We start from the raw sequence: 14,060 nt of genomic DNA on the forward strand, positions 1-14,060 counted from the left end.
CTCTAATGTGGGGAGCACAGCCCTCCACCCCAGGGATGTGCAGCCCTCTAATGTGGGGAGCACAGCCCTCCACCCCAGGGATACGCAGCCCTCTAATGTGGGGAGCACAGCCCAGCCCTCCACCCCAGGGATACGCAGCCCTCTAATGTGGGGAGCACAGCCCAGCCCTCCACCCCAGGGACACACAGCCCTCTAATGTGGGGAGCACAGCCCTCCACCCCAGGGATGCGCAGACCTCTAATGTGGGGAGCACAGTCCACCACCCCAGGGACACACATCCCTTTAATGTGAGGACCACAGCCTTCCGCCCCAGGGACGCGCAACCCTCTACCCCAGGGACACACAGAACTCTAATGTGGGAAGCACAGCCCTCCACCCCAGGGACACACAGCCCTCTAATGTGGGAAGCACAGCCCTCCACCCCAGGGACACACAGCCCTCTAATGTGGGAAGCACAGCCCTGTACCCACCACTCTATCCCGAGCACAGCCCTCTACCGCAAGGAAGCACATCACTCTGCCCTAGGGAAGCACTGCATTGAACTCTGGAGAGCACTGCGCTCTAGCATAGGGATCACAACACTGTACTGTGGAAAACACTGCATTCTTACCAAGGGTGTACAGCACTGTAGTGTAGAGAGCACTGCACTCTTACTGGGAAAACACCGTACCTTAAGATGAGGTACAGCATTGCACGATGACGAGCACATCCCTGCAAGGCTAGAACTAAAATAGAGGCACACTGTTTTTTCCAGACTTTTGACCAGGATAAATCGGACGATCCGCATGTGAAAGCGTGCGGCACACCCCGCTGTCCACTACGGAGATGCAAATCGCCAGTGCCACAAAGACTACTAGAGGTGTGATTAAGGGAGGGAGTGGAATTATTATGGGGTGTGTGGTATAATTATGAGGGTGAGCAGGAGAACGCTGGGAGTCGGGGGTATAATTATGAGGGTGAGCAGGAGAACACTGGGAGTCGGGGGTATAATTATGAGGGTGAGCAGGAGAACACTGGGAGTCGGGGGTATAATTATGAGGGTGAGCAGGAGAACACTGGGAGTCGGGGAGTATAATTATGAGGGTGAGCAGGAGAACGCTGGGAGTCGGGGGTATAATTATGAGGGTGAGCAGGAGAACACGGAGTCGGGGAGTATAATTATGAGGGTGAGCAGGAGAACGCTGGGAGTCGGGGGTATAATTATGAGGGTGAGCAGGAGAACACTGGGAGTCGGGGAGTATAATTATGAGGGTGAGCAGGAGAACACGGAGTCGGGAGTATAATTATGAGGGTGAGCAGGAGAACGCTGGGAGTCGGGGGTATAATTATGAGGGTGAGCAGGAGAACACTGGGAGTCGGGGATTATAATTATGAGGGTGAGCAGGAGAACGCTGGGAGTCGGGGGTATAATTATGAGGGTGAGCAGGAGAACACTGGGAGTCGGGGAGTATAATTATGAGGGTGAGCAGGAGAACGCTGGGAGTCGGGGAGTATAATTATGAGGGTGAGCAGGAGAACACTGGGAGTCGGGGAGTATAATTATGAGGGTGAGCAGGAGAACACTGGGAGTCGGGGAGTATAATTATGAGGGTGAGCAGGAGAACACTGGGAGTCGGGGAGTATAATTATGAGGGTGAGCAGGAGAACACTGGGAGTCGGGGGTATAATTATGAGGGTGAGCAGGAGAACACTGGGAGTATAATTATGAGGGTGAGAAGGAGAACGCTGGGAGTCGGGGGTATAATTATGAGGGTGAGCAGGAGAACACTGGGAGTCGGGGAGTATAATTATGAGGGTGAGCAGGAGAACACTGGGAGTCGGGGGTATAATTATGAGGGTGAGCAGGAGAACACTGGGAGTATAATTATGAGGGTGAGCAGGAGAACACTGGGAGTCGGGGGTATAATTATGAGGGTGAGCAGGAGAACACTGGGAGTCGGGGAGTATAATTATGAGGGTGAGCAGGAGAACACTGGGAGTCGGGGAGTATAATTATGAGGGTGAGTAGGAGAACGCTGGGAGTCGGGGAGTATAATTATGAGGGTGAGCAGGAGAACGTTGGGAGTCGGGAGTATAATTATGAGGGTGAGCAGGAGAACGCTGGGAGTCGGGGGTATAATTATGAGGGTGAGCAGGAGAACACTGGGAGTCAGGGGGTATAATTATGAGGGTGAGCAGGAGAATACTGAGAGTCAGGAGTATAATTATGAGGGTGAGCAGGAGAACACTGGGAGTCGGGGTATAATTATGAGGGTGAGCAGGAGAACACTGGGAGTCGGGGAGTATAATTATGAGGGTGAGCAGGAGAACACTGGGAGTCAGGAGTATAATTATGAGGGTGAGCAGGAGAACACTGGGAGTCGGGGTATAATTATGAGGGTGAGCAGGAGAACACTGGGAGTCGGGGATATAATTATGAGGGTGAGCAGGAGAACACTGGGAGTCGGGGTATAATTATGAGGGTGAGCAGGAGAACACTGGGAGTCGGGGGTATAATTATGAGGGTGAGCAGGAGAATACTGAGAGTCGGGGATATAATTATGAGGGTGAGCAGGAGAACGCTGGGAGTCGGGGGTATAATTATGAGGGTGAGCAGGAGAATACTGAGAGTCGGGGATATAATTATGAGGGTGAGCAGGAGAACACTGGGAGTCGGGAGTATAATTATGAGGGTGAGCAGGAGAACACTGGGAGTCGGGGTATAATTATGAGGGTGAACAGGAGATCACTGGGAGTCAGGGGGTATAATTATGAGGGTGAGCAGGAGAATACTGAGAGTCGGGGGTATAATTATGAGGGTGAGCAGGAGAACACTGGGAGTCGGGGATATAATTATGAGGGTGAGCAGGAGAACACTGGGAGTCGGGGGTATAATTATGAGGGTGAGCAGGAGAACACTGGGAGTCGGGGATATAATTATGAGGGTGAACAGGAGATCACTGGGAGTCAGGGGGTATAATTATGAGGGTGAGCAGAATACTGAGAGTCGGGGATATAATTATGAGGGTGAGCAGGAGAATACTGGGAGTTGGGGGTATAATTATGGGGTGTGTGGTATAACTGTAGTAGCGTTTAAAGGGATGCACTGCATACATGTGAGGGTCAGTGGTGTAAATGAGGCGGAGTGCAATGTCCACATTTTGACACATTTACCACATAGAATTGACGAGTCAGATGCTGTTCCAGCTGATACAAGTGTTAACCTCTTATTTCCTCTCACACAGAGCATGAGCAATACTTAAACACAAAGCAGATGTACGAAGCATTGAACAGCCACACAAGGAGCAACAGACACAGCGAGTGCGCAGTGACATAGACGGGATTCCGGCTGGCGCCATGGGATAGCAATGAGCTGCCTGCCCTGTTTACTACAGCCCCTATAACAAGCACCCCACTCATTCACACAAGCTCTCTGCTCAGGGGGGCCCCACCTGTTTGATAGGAATGGCTCTTCCACTGCCAACACTCTCAGATTTACAATCCGGGGCCCTCTTCTCTCTGTCCACCTCTGCGCCCCTCCGAGACTGGAAGAGAACAAGATACAGGGGCACATTACAATGGTACAGGAGGGAGAACAGTGTGCGCACATACGCTTTCATGCTCTGTGGAGGTGTGAGGGGGATGGGTTACTACTCACAACCGAAATAGAAGTTTTCATAAGGAAAGTACTGGGGTGCTGCTAACACAGCATTCAAACATAGGTGAAAGGGGTGACCAGAAACAAAGCAGTTACAAGGAAGGGAACATCACAACAATCAAGGTGAGACACTCACACAGGAGAGTGTACACACACACACCCAAAGCAGAGAAGCACCCGCCCACGCAGAACTCCAGTAACCCCACCCTGCCTATCCTGTGCGGCAGCAGGAATCCTGCATGGAGACAGGCATGAAATGTCAACATGCATGAAGGGGACAACACAGGAAAACAGCTCATTCCAACCAGTTTATTTAGTTACAGACTGTCACCAGAACAAAACCGAGAAATCAATAAAAGGAATCAGGTACAAAACAGCATTAGAGACAGTTGTGAATCCAAAATGGAGCTCCGTATGTACAAGAGGAATTTTGGATAAAGTGTAAGAGAAAAGAAAGAAAGAGTACAATAGTACATTTACAATCCGCAAAATGCTAGCTCCAGAAAACTGCTTCCCATGGTGGTACACAGCACAAGAAATACATTCAGACAGGAAGAAAACAGCAGCATGTCAATCAGATGGGGAACAGGCGACTGGAAACTCCCATGAGGAACCCCACATCCAAATCTCCAAGTCTAAATCCAGGAAAAGGTCCGTGCAGGCTGCAGGGTAGAAAGCAGCTGTCCAACTGAGAAGGTCCCCAGCACTCAGCGCCCCCTGCCCGGGCACGAAGGAGGAGGAAAAAGGATGTCCCGTATATTTCCGTTCAGTCACTACCCCGCAACAGGGAAGAATGGGTGTAAGGCCGCCACTCAGGGGCAGTTGGTAGAGTGAGCAGTCAGATACTTGCGTAGAACAGAAACACGACTTTGAGGAGGCGGCACAGGAGCCAGCGGAAGCCTCTGAAACGTCCCAGTCTAGAAAAGGGGAAATGTTCCAGTAGAAAAAAATACTAAGAGAGGAATCTCTCACACCACAACCCACAAAAAGCAAGGGTCTCTCACACCGTAACATACAAAATATAAAGGTGTCTCACAACGTGACATATGAAATGTAATGGACTCTCAAGCAGACATAAAAAATGTAAGGGACTTTCACAGCCTTACGTACAAAATGTAAGTGACTCTCGCACTGTGACATACAAAACGTAAGGGACTCACACCGTGATGTACAAAATGTAAGGGACAACCACAAATTGTGCAGTACAAAATGTAAGGGACCCTCACACCTTGACGTACAAAATGTAAGAGCTGTTCACACCGTGACATACGAAATATAAGGGACTCTCACATCGTGACATACAAAACGTAAGGGTCGCTCACACTGTGACGTCCAAAATCTAAGACTTTCACATCATCAAATTAAAAAAATGTACATGGGGACATTCAATTAATGATGTCAGCATAGATCAACATCAACTTATCTTCACTGTCCTATTAAAGGAATAGGAGAATCCAGGCTATCTATAAACAGAAAGATAGTGAGCAATCACTTAGCTAACATAAATGAATTCAAGTCTCCAGGTCCTGATGAATTACACCCCAGAGTACTGAAGGAGATAGAAGAAATTTGTGAACCAACCATCTTTAAAAAGGGCAAGAAGGTGGACCAAGGGAACTCTAGGCTGATGAGTTTGACTGCTATACCAGGAAAGATCTTTGAACAAATTATTAAATATGTATGTCAGTACCGAGATAAGAATGAAGTGATTAAACAGAGTCAGCATGGGTTTTCAACTAATAAGTCATATCAGACTAAATTAATTTCCTTCTATGACAGAATCATAGAATCGTAGAGTTGGAAGGGACCTCCTGGGCCATCTGGTCCAACCCCCTGCTCAAAGCAGGATTCGCTAAATCATCCCAGTCAGATGTCTGTCCAGCCTCTGTTTGAACACTTCCATTGAAGGAGAACTCACCACTTCTCGTGGCAGCCTGTTCCACTCATTGATCACTCTGTCAAAAAGTTTTTTCTAATATCTAATCTGTGTCTCCTCCCATTCAGTTTCATCCCATTGCTTCTAGTCTTTCCTTGTGCAAATGAGAATAAAGTTGATCCTTCTACAATGTGACAGCCCTTTAGATATTTGTAGACAGCTATTAAGTCTCCTCTCAGTCTTCTCTTTTGCAAACTAAACATTCCCAAATCCTGCAACCTTTCCTCATATGACAGGGTTTGCAGACCGGTCACCATTCTGGTCGCTCTTTTCTGAACTTGCTCCAGTTTGTTGATGTCTTTTTAAAATGTGGTGCCCAAAACTGGACACAATATTCCAGATGAGGTCTCACCAAAGAGGAGTAGAGGGAAATAATGACTTCACGTGATCTAGACTGTATGCTTCTGTTAATACATCCTAGAATTGCATTTGCCTTTTTTGCTGCTGCATCACACTGTTGACTCATATTCAGTCTGTGATCTATTAGTATACCCAAGTCTTTTTCACATGTGCTGTCACTTAGCCCTATTCCTCCCATTCTGTATATGCTTTTTTCATTTTTATTGCCCAGATGTAGTACTTTGCATTTCTCCCTGTTATAAACCATTCTGTTAGTTGCTGCCCACTTCTCCAGTTTATTTATATCTTTTTGAATCCTCTCTCTCTCTTCTCTAGTATTAGCTATCCCTCCTAGCTTTGTGTCATCAGCAAATTTAATCAGTTTACCCTCAATTCCTTCATCTAAATCGTTGATAAAGATGTTGAACAATACAGGGCCCAGGACAGAGCCCTGTGGTACCCCACTTGAGACATTCTTCCAACTGGATGCGCAGCCATTTACGACCACTCTTTGGGTCCGATCACTAAGCCAGTTATGAATCCACCTAACAGTTGCCTTGTCCATTCCATACTTAGTCATTTTTTCAGTAAGGATTGTATGAGAGACTTTGTCAAATGCTTTGCTGAAGTCAAGATATACTATATCTACAGCATTTCCTTGATCCACCCAATCAGTGATTCCGTCATAGAAGGAAATTAAGTTAGTCTGACATGACTTATTAGTTACAAAACCATGCTGACTCTGTTTAATCACTTCATTCTTATCCAGGTACTGACATACATGTTGTTTAATAATTTGTTCAAAGATCTTTACAGGTATAGAAGTCAGACTCACCGGCCTATAGTTGCCTGGGTCCACCTTCCTCCCCTTTTTGAAGATAGGAACAACATTTGCTCTTCTCCAGTCTTCTGGGACTTCTCCTGTTCTCCAAGAATTTTCAAAGATTATGGAGAGGGGTTCAAAAATTTCTTCTGCTATCTCCTTCAGTACTCTGGGGTGTAATTCATCTGGACCTGGAGACTTGAATTCATTTAGGATAGCTAAGTGTTTCCTCACTATCTTTCTGTTTATAGATATCCTGGATTCTTCTATTCCCTTAATAGGACAGTGGAGAACAGTTGATGTTACATTTCCTTTCTGAGAGAAAACAGATGCAAAATAGGAATTTAAAAGTTCAGCCTTCTCAACATCCTGTCTTACCATTTCATCATTTTCATCCTGTAAAAATCCTATAGCATCTTTGACTTTTCTTTTACTTTTGACATATCCCCAAAATCCTTTATTATTGCTTTTGACATCTCTTGCAAGCCTCAATTCATTTTCAGCTTTAGCTAATCTGATTTGTGCCCTGCAGGTTCTGCAGACAGCATTATATTCTTCTTTAGATATGCCTCCCTCTTTCCATTTTATAAACATTTTTTTCTTCCTTTTTAGCATGTGCTTAAGTTCTGTGTTCATCCATCCTGGTTTCCTTAAATGCTTCCTATTCTTCCCTCTTTTCGGAATTGTTAACAACTGTGCTTTGAGAATTTCATTTTTCAAGATTTCCCATCCTTCCTGGACATTTTTGTCTTTAAGGATATCCAGCCCTTGGATCCCTCCAATTCTTTTTCTGAATCCCTTAAAATCTGCCTTTCTGAAATCTAACCTTGACGTCTGAATCTTCACATGTCTTCCGCCTCTAGTTATCCAAAATTCTAAAATAGCATGGTCGCTACCTCCTAGGGTCCCAGCCACTTTTACCTCCTCAACCGTTTCCTCCCTGTTTATAAGGATTAGATCCAAGGTAGCAGTTCCCCTTGTTTTCTCCCTTACCTTTTGGAAGATAAAGTTGTCAGCAAGAGAGGAAAAGAATATCCTTGACCTGTTAGTTTTGCCTGAGAGAGATTCCCAACAAATGTCTGGATAGTTGAAATCTCCCATGACAACTATGTCATATTTTTTTGGAGAACTTGGCCATTTGATGCATAAAGAGTTCATCCATGTCTTCAGCTTGCACAGGCGGCCTGTAGTAAATGCCTACAATGGTGTCCTTTCCATTGTTCTGTCCTTGTATTCTTACACAAACAGTTTCCACAGAACTCCCAGTCTCTGAAGCTTGGATCTCTGTGCAGATATACGCATTTCTAACATACAATGCGACACCTCCTCCTTGTTTATCAAGTCTGTTTCTTGAAAATAAGTTGTATCCTTCTAGTCTTGTATTCCAATCATGTGCATCGTCCCACCAAGTTTCAGTGATTCCAGTGACATCATATTTCTTTTCCTGTGTTAGTAGTTCCAATTCTCCTTGTTTGTTGCCCATGCTTTGTGCATTAGTATAGAAACATTTTAGTTTGTGATAGGTTTCTCTTTCTCCAATATTTTTATTAATTAGATTCTTTTGTCTGGGTTCTTCCTTTCCACTTCTAATAGCATTCTCAATAGCATTTGTCAGGTGTATGTCTTTTTCTGGTCTTTTGCTTCCCTTCCCATGTTGTTCTAGTTTAAAACTCTCCTTATATCACTGACTGGGTGGATCAGGGAAGTGCAGTAGATATAGTATATCTTGACTTCAGCAAAGCATTTGACAAAGTATCTCATACAAACCTTATTGGAAAAAATGACTAAATATGGAATGGTCAAGGCAACTGTTAGGTGGATTTATAACTGGCTTAGTGATAGGACCCAAAGACTTGTTGTAAATTGCTGCACATCCAGTTGGAAGAATGTCTCAAGTGGGGTACCACAGGGCTCTGTCCTGGGCCCTTTATGGTTCAACATCTTTATCAATGATTTAGACGAAGGAATTGAGGGTAAACTAATTAAATTTGCTGATAACACAAAGCTAGGTGTGACAGCTAATACTAGAGAAGAGAGAGAGAGGAATCAAAAAGATATCAATAAACTGGAACAGTGGGCAGCAACTAACAGAATGGTTTTTAACAGGGAAAAATGCAAAGTACTACATCTGGGCAATAAAAATGAAAAGAAGATACAGAATGGGAGGAAAAGGGCTAAGCAACAGCACATGTGAAAAAGACTTGGGTATACTAATAGATCACAGACTGCACATGAGTCAACAGTGTGATGCAGAAGCACAAAAGGCAAATACAATTCTGGGATGTATCAACAGAAGCATACAGTCTAGATCACGTGAAGTCATTATTGCCCTCTACTCCTCTTTGGTGAGACCTCATCTGGAATACTGTTATTCAGTTTTGGGCACTACATCTTAAAAAAGACATCAACAAAATGGAGCAAGTTCAGTGAAGAGAGACCAGAATAGTGACCGGTCTGCAAACCATGTCCTATGAGGAAAGGTTTACAGGATTTGGATATGTTTAGCTTGCAAAAAAGAAGACTGAGAGGAGACTTAATAGCTGTCTACAAATATCTCAAGGGCTGTCACATTGTAGAAGGATCAACTTTATGCTCATTTGCACAAGGAAAGACCAGAAGCAATGGGATGAAACTGAATGGGAGGAGACACAGATTAGATATTAGAAAAAACTTTTTGACAGAGTGATCAATGAGTGGAACAGGCTGCCACGAGAAGTGGTGAGTTCTCCTTCAATGGAAGTCTTCAAACAGAGGCTTCACAGACAACTGTCTGGGATGATTTAGTGAATCCTGCTTTGAGCAGGGGGTTGGACCAGATGGCCCAGTAAGTCCCTTCCAACTCTACCATTCTATGATTCACAAAAACTAGTAAGAAGTCAGCACATCATACCTTACCAGACAGATGAGGAGACCGGGCACAGCGAAAGGAGGGGGGAAAACAAGAGAGGAGAGAAACAGCAGCAAGAGGATAGAGAAGAAAAAGAAGAGGGGAAAGACATACTAGGGACAGGATAGAAAAGGGCGAGAAATACTTGGGAGAAAGGGCTCAGAGAAACGGGTGGAAAACACAGGGGAAAGGATAAAGGAAACAGAAGAGAAATAATGGTGGATGAAGTGGAAAAAGGGCACAAATAAGAAGGCGGCAAGAAATACTGCGGTGAGAAGTGAGGCTGCAGGGAAATAGACGAGAAAGACTTGTCATAGGAAGAGAAAGCAAATAGAAGAGAGCAAAACATACTCAGTAGGGAAATAGAGAGTGAGAAACGGAAGGGGAAGAAAGCACAGAAGAGTTGAGAAACAGAAGAGGAAGAAAGAGCACAGAGAAGAGAGTGAGAAACTGAAGGGGAAGAGAGAGCACAGAGAAAAGAGTGAGAAATGGAAGAGTAAGAACACAGAGAAGAGATTGAGAAACGGAAGGAAAAGAGAGAGAAACAGAAGGGGAAGAGAGCACAGAGAAGACTGAGAAATGGAGCAGGAAGAGGGAGCACAGAGTAGAGTGAGAAACGGAAGAGGAAGAGAGAGCACAGAGAAGAAAGTGAGAAATGGAAGGGGAAAGTAGGGAAAGAGCACAGAGGAGAGAAATGGAAGAGGAAGAAAGTGAGAAATCAAAGGGGAAGAGAGAGTACAGAGAAGAGAGTGAGAAATACTCAGTAGGGAAAGAGCACAGAGAAGAGAGTGAGAAACGAAAGTGGAAGAGCACAGAGAAGAGTGAGAAATGGAAGAGGAAGAAAGTGAGAAATGAAAGGGGATGAGAGAGCACAGAGAAGAGAATGAGAAATACTCAGAAGGGGAAGAGAGCACAGAGGAGTGAGAAACGAAGAGGGAAGAGAGCACAGAGAAGAGAGTAATAATCAAAAAAGGGGAGAGAGCAGAGATTAAAGAGAAATGGAAGGGGAAGACAGAGCAGAGAAGAGAGTGAAAATACTCAGAAGTGGAAGAGAGAGCACAGACAAGAGTGTAAGAAACGGAAGAGGAAGAGAGCACATAAAAGAGAAACAGAAGGGGAAGATAGAGCACAGAGAAGAGAGTGAGAAATACACAGTAGGATTCATGCCAACCCTTCGATGACCCGCCATCATATAATGAGGGTCACCGATGGGCGGATTTCCGGCTCGACTGCCGGAAGTGCATGTTAAATGCCACATTCAGCGTTTGACAGCGGTATTTAACGGGTTAATAGCCGTGAGTGGATCAATATTCCACCTGCGGCTGTTCTGGGAACGTCAGCTGTTCAGAGCAGCTGACATGTACCGAGAAAGTTGTGGGCTCACGGCTGGAACATCAAAGGGAGGGTGTCCAATATCAGCATACTATTACGCCCAATGTCGGAAATGGGTTAAAAAGCAGTAATTGCTAAATAGACAGCTGTGAACTGATATTAATAGGCTGGGAACCTTTATGGGTATTGGCCACAATGACAGCAGACGCCAGCTGTCTGCTTTCCTCAGCGGGTTAATAAAAATAGTGGGGACTCCAATTGTCCCTCAAAGGTTCCCATGAGGTTTCCAGGCCTCACAGCTGCCGGAAGACCGGATGGCTGTGAAGTCAGGTAAGGCTAGGTTCACATCACGTTAGGGCAATCCATTTAATGGATCCGTTAAATGGATGCGCTAACTTTGAGCCCCAAATTGTCTTTATTTTTGTGATCGAGGTTAACGCATGCATTAACGCATGGTTGCATCGCGTCGCCCTGCGTTACAAATAGAGTTCTATGCAGAGGGAATGCTTCCGTTTGCTGTGTGTTCGTCGTAACATACCCGAAAACGTGGTAATACGCGTTCAAAGGTGCGTCACAAAATTACGGACCATCGCTAATGCATGCCGATTTTGACATGCGTTAGGATGAGTTACGCTAATGGAAGTTAAAAGGTGCATTAACGGATCCATTATATTGTGTTAGTGCCGCTTAGAAACGGATCCGTTAAACGGATTGCCCTAACGCGATGTGAACCTAGCCTAACCTTTCAAGTGACCAGTGCTCACAGCCACCGGGTCTCACGGTAGTTCGAGTGTCAGAGTGGCAAGCGCAGGAGTCCGGTCATTCATCATAAAGGAATGAATGTTAGCACAGCCAAATCGGGAAGTGCCAAACAGAAGGTTCCCAAACCTTAAGACCATATATCAAATACTGGGCACACTCAAGGAGTTTTGATGCAAAAAACTTGGACATTTTAATACATACAGTAGCCACTAGTAACAAACGTTTCTGCTGTGATAGACCTTCATCAGTGTACAACAAAAGAAAATAAAAGTGCAAAATAATAAATATAAAACATAACAAAAGTATATACAAAATCAAAGGTCGAAGATATGCAATAATACATGTAAATAACAAGTAGGACGACAGTCCAACATGTATAAAAAGACTAACATTCATTCCTATACTAAGCAACCCTTATGTTAAGCACGCCTATATAAGGCCATGACCTCACTTACTTTCTCTTATAACCCCAGAGGAGGCATCCAACATTATTGCCCTATCTAAAGTCCCTAGTAACTTCTTGAAAATCCCTCCTAGTCAAACCAGGGGATGGGACTGGGAACGGGAACTCCGTCACCACACTAGGCCTCGAGCTCCATGGGGCTACCTTAACTGAATATCTTCAGGCACAGAGAATACCCCGGGGTCTCCGGGTATCACTTCACCCCACCCTCTTCAGCGATTCCAATGAGTTTTGTTCCAAATTCAAATTCATTTTCAACAAATGGCCTTTTGATTTTATGGTTCTTACACTAGAACACCTCCATAAAGAGATCTCCGCAAGCAAAGAAAGAGTAAAGCGTATTGAGAGACAGCTGACCGCCACCACTTCCAAGGAAGAGCTCAGCTCCCTGAAGTCCGAAATCGAGACCAACATTTGCCAACACCGTCGAGACATTGAGCAAAGGAAAAGGGCTAAATTTCAGCGGGACCTAGAGGACTATGAGCTCGACAGGGTATATAGATGGCGGGACAGACCTACATCCAGACAATCCTTCACCAGACAAGGTCACCGATCCTCAGTAGACTTTTCTACCTCTGGCTCGGGCATGGAGAGGCCAGAAAGAGTCCCCAGCCCAGGTTGTTTTTTAAGACGTCAACGGCGACCAAGAAGAAGAGGCCCAGACGGGGGAACCGACGGACAAAGAAACTTGGACTCTCTACGGGTGACACACTACCAGGTACCAATTCACTCGTAGTTAACATCTCCTCCAAATCACTAGGCATAGCAGAACACCAGGCCCTCCAAAAAAGTCTATCTTTTTGTCCTAGTTACAAAAAGAACACCTGTTGAAGTGCATTGTGCACGAAACGGCTGTCGTCCGTCTTTTTGCATTTCTCCCGTGCCATTGCCTATGCTTTATTAACATGAAATAAAGTGAATCATTTCAAGAGAACGGTGAGTGCCATCCTGCTGTCTTTTTCTCTACAAAAATAGCACCTTTCACCTTGAGATGAACCTTCAAAAGATTCTACAGATCATTATGCCTCAAACTCCACTTTGCCAATAATGACACAGACAATAATCAATTTCCCACCGTTCCCTGTTTATCTGCTGCAAGCCTCAGCCTACGTAAGAGTACGTATCAGCCTCCTTCAGGTTCCCATGCGGTCAAAACATTTAACCAGTTTGTTGATACCACCTTCCAAAAATTACAGAACGATAATGACAGAGGAGTACTATATTACCCATCTAAGAAAAAAGACATGTGATTTTTTGACAAAAAAATACCCCATCACTCCGGTCTTCTATATCCTGCCCAAAATTCACAAGAGCCTACAGAACCCACCAGGCAGACCGATAGTAGCCTCTACAGACTCCATTTTGTCCCTCATCTCAATATATTTGGAAAAAATCAAATCATCACTCCATTAATAAAAAACACAGCTTCATTTCTCCTGGACACAGGAGCATTTCTTACAACCATTCGTGACATCAGTCCTGTCCCACCAGATGCAATACTGGTCTCTTTTGACGCAAAGGACCTGTATACGTCCATAACCCACTCTAATGGCATAGCCTCCACACGCCATCTCCTATCCAATTCCAACATGGACCCAGATCAGATAGACCTTTGCTATGACCTTCTCTCTATTGTTCTCACTAAATATTTCTTTTTATTTGAGGAATTCTACTACCAACAGGTAAAAGGCACAGCAATGGGCTCAAACATCGCCCCTCTGTATGCCAATGCCTATATGGCTCACTACAAGGAGTCCCTCATCCATACCAATGATCTCTTCCGTACCCTATGCCAGGGTTTGGAAGAGATTCATTGATGACATTTTTTTGCATCTGGACAGGGGACATCACATCCCTCGAATGCTTTTTCTCATTCCTCAG

General features: G+C 44.9%; 1 protein-coding gene across 4 annotated transcripts in view; it reads right to left on the reverse strand.

The window, feature by feature from the left end:
- Window positions 1-14,060, reverse strand: part of AGAP3 (ArfGAP with GTPase domain, ankyrin repeat and PH domain 3) — a 393,235-nt gene that overhangs the window by 128,898 nt on the left and 250,277 nt on the right. For all 4 annotated transcript variants that reach the window (XM_073551710.1, XM_073551707.1, XM_073551708.1 and 1 more), the window contains exon 9: window positions 3,432-3,524. In XM_073551710.1, coding sequence (XP_073407811.1) covers window positions 3,432-3,524 — 93 coding nt within the window. The remainder of the gene's footprint in view (window positions 1-3,431; window positions 3,525-14,060) is intronic.

Source organism: Dendrobates tinctorius, unplaced genomic scaffold (genome assembly GCF_039654945.1).
Source record: "Dendrobates tinctorius isolate UK_male_01 unplaced genomic scaffold, ASM3965494v1 ptg000179l, whole genome shotgun sequence".
In the NCBI taxonomy this organism is placed as follows: Eukaryota; Metazoa; Chordata; class Amphibia; order Anura; family Dendrobatidae; genus Dendrobates; species Dendrobates tinctorius.